The sequence below is a fragment of the Poromitra crassiceps genome (assembly GCF_964638095.1).
Source record: "Poromitra crassiceps genome assembly, chromosome: 19".
NCBI classification, from domain to species: Eukaryota; Metazoa; Chordata; class Actinopteri; order Beryciformes; family Melamphaidae; genus Poromitra; species Poromitra crassiceps.
This window is the reverse complement of record NC_139646.1, coordinates 18,876,437-18,883,244: the sequence shown is the minus strand read 5'-3', so window position 1 is coordinate 18,883,244 and position 6,808 is coordinate 18,876,437. Positions and strand designations below refer to the sequence as shown.

Sequence of the window (6,808 nt, the reverse complement as noted above, 5' to 3'; positions counted from 1 at the left end):
GAAATGCCTACTGCCCCCGACGCCTAGTGTGGCCAGTCGAGGAACTACAGCTTTTCAATTCACTTCCACGTCATCAGAGGGAAGCCGGGATGTGGGGGATGTGGGCGGGGGGGTTGGGGATTGATCACTGGTTGGGAGTGGGAACGGTTGACATACACACGATGCACACGCGCACGCACGCACACGCACACACACACACACACACACACACTCACACGCACACTCACACGCACACGCACACACACGCACACACACACACACACACACACTACCTCCCCCATCCTAATCTTATTCCCTAAACGCCCCGGATTCCCATTCCGTTGTCCTCCTTCACTCCTCTCCCTCTTCCGCCTCTTTGAGCGGACCGCTGCCTCCTTTGGCCATCTCAGCCTCCTTCAGAGCGCCGATGACGGGTAACCATGGCGACGGCAGCTCGGGCCCGGTCCTCTTGACCTGGTTCAGGTGACTGAGGGTGGCGTAAAGCCCGGCAGCGGCACCGCCACGGCCCACCACCTCCTGCTGCTGCTCCTCTGTGTAGTACATCTCCAGAGCTGCTGGGGTGCAGTGCTTCTGCTGCCGAAATGGAAAGACATAGACAAGTGGTTTTGCTTTACGAGCTCCAGTTGATCTGGATTTTGTCTCAGCTCACATGAGAAATGTCCCCGACGTTTACGACACAGAACACACTCGCTCCCACAGGGTCAGCGCTGAATGTATGTTTACTGCTCAAATTAATTCATGATTGTTCTTTTTTTTTTTTATTATTAATACGGCTTAATAAACTCTTGGAGGAGACGTGTGATGTATTATGACAGAAGCACAATGGATGGAAACGCTGTAAGAAAGCTGTGTGAAATTTATGACTATGAGAGTAAACAATTGCGACTTTATGACTGTGATATTAAACAATACTGTAAAGTGTCCATCAAGCTTTATGTAACATTGTATGATATTGTGCAAGTTGCAGAATCACTGGAGCGTATAAGGACATGGATATTATGTAGCTTGTGTAAAGCCCTAGAGGACAGAGTGGGTAACGCATCAGTATGTCCATGATGATCAATGATGTAGCCTGGTGTCCCATGAGATAATAAATGAGACAATAAATGAATAAATAAATAAATAAATACATAAATACATAAATAAATACATAAATAAATAAATAGATAAATACATAAAATTGCCAATATGCAATGGAAGCATCATTTCATGGCTCAATTTCCCACAAAAAGGCCCAAAATGTATCTAAAAATCAGAACAAGAAGTAAATTTTCTTGGCCTGGTGCACGTGGGGACAGTCAGAGATTTACAATATCAATACGCCGCGGCTTGCAGAGCCACTTTGGGCCAAGCTTTCATCTCTCCAAAAGCATCCCTGACACACTATTTAGAAAGCAAAATGTGCCCACGGCAGCAACATTTTCAGCAGACGAAAGCTGTAGGCTATTATGTCACGGGGGAACGAAATGAAACCAACCCAACTTCCATCCTGTCGAGCCCAAACCCCCGGGGGAAGAGCCCCCTGCGCCGCACTGGCCTAACGAGCGTTCCCGTTAGGAAGATCCACCACTGTACCTGACCTTCCCTGACACAGCAGGTGGTCCGCCTCTGAACAACATGGCGGCGGTGTAACGTGCCAAAGCAAGACGACGCCACCCTCCATTCTCCACTCCTGCTCCTCCTTTCATAGATTAGCAGGAGAGAGAAACTGCTGAGAGCACAGTGCAACACTGTTACACTGCAACACTGTTACACTGCAACCGGGCGAAACTTCAAACGCTTTGCCGGAAGCTCCTCCTCCCCCATCCCCCATCCCCCCCCCCCTTCACTGTTAAGCCTTTAATCACAGTTTAGTCACGCTCAGCCCTAATTAAAGACCCCTCCGATTCACAGGCGGGCGTCCCAATCTCTTGCCTGACCAGAAAGCAGTCTCTCTCGCCCCCTCTCTCTCGCGCTCTCTCATCTCTCTTCTCCTCGGCCCTTTAGCTAACGTGCGTGGTGGCTGTGCTGGCCTCCGTACGCCCTGCCTGCCAGGTGTGGCGCGGGGATAATGGCTTTGTTTCCAGCTCCGCTTCTCCGAGAAGAATCCCTCTGAAGTGTGGACGTGAGCGAGGATGTGCCGAGGAGCAAAGCAGCAGATGAGGTGCATTGTGTGTAGAGCAGTGTAAGTATCCTGTGAGACTACTGGGGACTGGACAGTGTGAGCTGAAGTCTGTGTTGTTAAGCCCAGGGCAAGTCCCAGCTATCTTTGTCTGTTTCTGCTACATCGCCGGAAGACAATGGAGCAGAAATGGTCGATATGTTACATATTCTTTCTTTGCCTTTGTTTATCGTATAAATCCATGTGTGTGTGTGTGTGTGTGTGTGCCTGAGTGACTGTGTTTTGCGCGCTTTACTTACCTCGAGGATAAAATTGAACCTTGAACATGAGTTCAAATAACAAGCAAAAACAAAATGGTCGCAAACAAATGCCCTTAATGACTTGGACTGTGTGCGTGCGTGTGTGTGTGTGTGTGTGTGTGTGTGTGTGTGTGTGTGTGTGTTTGTGTGTGTGTGTGTGTGTGTGTGTGTGTGTGTGCGAGCGTGCGTACGTGCGAGCGAGCGTGTGTGTGTGTGCCTAAGTGACTATGTTTGTGTGTGCTTGTTTTTACCTCAAGGATACATTCCGAATGAAGATGAGTTCAAATAATACAACAACATGGAAAACAAGATGCAAACCAATATGGTTTTAATGACGTGTGTGTGTGTGTGTGTGTGTGTGTGTGTGTGTGTGTGTGTGTGTGTGTGTGTGTGTGTGTGTGTGTGTGTGTGTGTGTGTGTGTGTGTGTGCGTGCGTGCGTGCGTGTGTGGGCGTGTGTGTGTGGGTGTGCGTGCGTCCGCTGAATACCTTGAGAATGAAGCCCTCTGGGCAGGTAAGCTGGTCGTACCACATGGCCTTGTACATGAGTAGGAGGAGCAGGCTTGTCAGGAAGGCCAAAGTGATGAGGATCAGACCTGTGATCTGGTCAACAACACACACAAATACACACGCACGCACGCACACACATGCGCACGCACACGCACACACACGCATGTCTTTTCAACAAGAGCTCCTACTGTATCAGAACCTAACCAGATGATTTCCAGAGCAGGCATCAGGTTCTTGTACCTTGGCTTTCTCTGACACATCGCTGTAGAAGTTGATATTCAGCTTCCTGATGTTTGGCACGTACAGCTTGTTCTTCTTCTTGGGCTGCAGCTGGTACTGTGTCGTGGTTTTCACAATGACCTGCAGCAAGAAGAATTTGTCACTGTGACTTCCCTGAAAAACACCCAGAACCCCTCATTTGCTCCGACACTGCAGCTGGTGGATTGTGTTGTCGCCAATGTTTAGTCAGTGGTCAATGTAACAAAGTAATAATACTTTGTTATAGTATGTATGTATTTGTAAGTGGTGCAGCCACTTCTATACTTGACATGTCCGTTTGTAACACGAGAGCTTAGACCAATCAGGAGTGGCATGCATATAGGGAGTGGGGCGAGGGAGAAGGGGACGACCTGCACAACCCGCACTGCTTACTTCAACACCTGGGTGTGATAATGTACTTTACTTGAGTATTTATATTTCTGTCAACTTTCACTTTTACCCCACTACATTTACTAAATAAAATGTATACTTGTACTCCATTACATTTCCCCTAAGAATCTTTGTTACTCGTTACTACAAAATAAAATCGCAATAAATTTGTTAGCCTGCAAGCAAGCAGATTTCTCAAATCAGTGCTAGCTTGCAAGTTACGTTAATCCCAATCCATTCCAGTTGGTGGCAGTAATGCACCATAACGTTGTTTGACAACTGCTATAAAACCTTTCGTTTTATCAAATTAAACGAGTGGAAATCGATGATGACTGCTTACTTTTTTGTATTAACAGCATTTGTACTTACAATACTTAAGTAGGCTACATTTAATATGAGAAAATTACTTTCATACTTATAAGTACAGTGCAGCACTTTGACTTTTACTCAGATAATATCCTGATATGCGACTTTAACTTCTACCAAAGTCATTTTCTGTTCATCATTCTGTACTTTTACTCAAATATAGCTTTTCAGGTACTTCATCCACCACCGTGTTTAGCGTAATTAAATGTTGTTAAACGACAGAAAAATACATGAGCATCATTTGTAAAAGCCACCACTTTTTTTGTTTATCAATACCTGAAACACACATTTGGGAAATAGCCTACAAGTTGTTTTCACCACCGTCTAATCAGCCAGCGGAACAGAGGTCATCACAGTATGTTTCTGCAGGTTCTTGTCTTCTAACATGCATTCAAAGAGCTACTTAGAGGGTGTGCGGGCAGATGCCACGGTTTCCCTGGGAGGACAGCTCAGGTGAAGGGAGCGACACGGCAGTCTCGGTGTCGTGCAGGCTTGTGCTGAGAAGGTAAGTATGCCCGCATGAATTTTAATGGTGTTTGTCCAGACGTGTTATGTAGCGAGACCAGCTGCGCTGAGCACATGCTACTGTTGTAGTGCGGGGTTTGTCGTAGCCGTGCAACACATGCACGCACGCATGCGTGCGCACACACACACACACACACACACACACACACACACACACACACACAAATACACACACAAAAGGAAAAGACACACAACATAAAAAGTAAAAGACCAGTAGGCACATACAGGCAGACTTCACATGCTCATGCGTATACCTTGTCTGGGAAGGGCTGCTGCAGCTGGCTGACCTCCAGAGGCGTGATCAGGGGGATGTTATCAAAGCCGTCGTCCACAGACGGCTGTTTCTCCAGCTTATCGCACAGATTGCTGCCCAGCTTCACCATGGCTGCCTGCACAATGCCCCACAGAGCTGAGAGGAGGCAGAGGAGGAGAGGCAGCTCAGGTCAGCCTGTGTGCTTTGGACCCAGAAGAGACTGCTGACGGCTGCTTGGAGCGCTAACTGACTGTCCTGAGTGTCCCAAGTGCTGTGAGGACACTTGAGACTGAGACAGGAGGGAAGAGGGAGAAGACAGTGGGGTGGTGGTGGTGATGATGACGACAGGGCACAAAAGGATGGGCTAGGGCAGGAGAGAATAGAATAGAATAGAATAGAATAGAATAGAATAGAATAGAATAGAATAGAATAGAACAGAACAGAACAGAACAGAACAGAATAGAATAGAATATTGTTGATTCTTGATGATGATGATGATGATGGTGGTGGTGGTGAGAGGACAGGGCACAATAGGACAGGATAGGATAGGGCAGAACAGAACAGAACAGAACAGAACAGAACAGAACAGAATAGAATAGAATAGAATAGAATAGAAACCCAATTTGTTGAGGGAATGGGTCTTTAGCTTCACTCTGGTTAATTAAAAACAAACAAAACACCATAAATACATGCTAAGAAAACATAAGATTTGAGTATAATTGCAATATGAAATTTCTGGTAGAGGTACATATTTGCCAAATTAACAATTCAATAAGGTTATGGCACATGGATTATAATTCTGGGTGTAAATCACTGTAATATGTCCTCCTGACTGACTCCTACAGGTTTGTGTTTGTAACCTGTTGTAATCTGTTCAACAAATCCCACAGTCTGCAGCAGGCATGGTTTCATAACAATCTCTTGTTTTGTGATTCATCTCCCATATCTCAGCTCCATCTCTTCTTACAAACTCTTATCTTGTGTGTTTGTACGATGGGATGGTAAATCCTGCACGCCGCCTTTGTTGACGCCACCAACGCGCCCCACAGTGCCGAGTGCGTCTTGGCTGATAATGACGCCATTTTCCCCCCTCGTTCAACAGATCGTCTAAATGTGGAAGCGAGAGGTGAGGAGCCACTTATCTCTCTGATTCACACAGTGCAACACAACACCTCCCCCAGCCGAGGCCCCCCGGAGGCCGGCTGACGCCACTGACTCACAATGATGATGCACACAAGGAGGCACAGATCTATGTTCCAGAGGAGCGCCTATTAGAGACCCTGATGCACAGGAACTGCTCCTTGTGATAAAGGCTGTAACAAAGGCCAGTGGACACATGCACTGTGAGGAAAAGACTTGAACAAATACAAATAAAATATAGGATATGTTATCGCAGTTGGGTTAAAACCTCCTATAGCTCCAATATTGGTGATTTTCCATGTTTTAATTTTAATTTTTCATCTCCAAGGGTTTGAGAAAATTGGACAACTCTTGGGTTTATGAAACACTCTCGAGCCCCACTGGATACTGAAGCAAAAACATCCACGTTAGAAATAAGGCTGTTTAGTTTTTTTTACAGTGATAGTAGGCTACAATGAACAGTGAATACACAGTACAACATTAATTATTCACGTACTGTATAGAAATGCGAAATGCAACGTATTTTCATTCAGAAATGTTCACATTTTACATTTCCGTGGATTCAAACATACAATGGCGACATTCTCATCTGGTGACGTAGAATCCAGTCCAGAATGCAGGTAAATCCCATTGAACAGAAGCCATACACTAAGCCCCGCCCACTGATGCAGAATCAGTTGTCTGCTCACCTTTCTCACTTTACAAGCAATTTAAGAGCAGCATTTGTCTCAAGGCTATACGTATCCAGGATAGAGGAGCGTAGCGCTCAAGGCTATACGTATCCAGTGTCCTTGGTGGCTTTATGTGAGTGGGAGGCTAAAGTGGTCATCTGTGCTGCTGAGTGGCCGCCATTTTCACCCCCACAGTTGGAGTGGAGTGTGGGTACGATGAGTCATCAGCATCTTAACCAATGAGCTGGTGTCAAACACCTCATGTTCCCTCGGAACATAGCCCAGTTGCCAGATTAA

General features: G+C 46.2%; 1 protein-coding gene across 1 annotated transcript; it reads right to left on the bottom strand.

Moving 5' to 3' along the window:
- Positions 1-330: 330 nt before the first annotated feature.
- caly (calcyon neuron-specific vesicular protein) lies at positions 331-4,833 on the bottom strand (the record flags this gene model as incomplete). The annotated part of the gene is made up of 4 exons (XM_083656018.1): positions 4,702-4,833; positions 3,149-3,268; positions 2,888-3,001; positions 331-573 (listed from the first exon to the last, which is right to left on the bottom strand). The coding sequence occupies exons 1-4, from the start codon at positions 4,828-4,830 to the stop codon at positions 331-333; spliced, it is 606 nt and encodes a 201-aa protein (XP_083512144.1). The 5' UTR covers positions 4,831-4,833.
- Between the last annotated feature and the right edge of the window lie 1,975 nt (positions 4,834-6,808).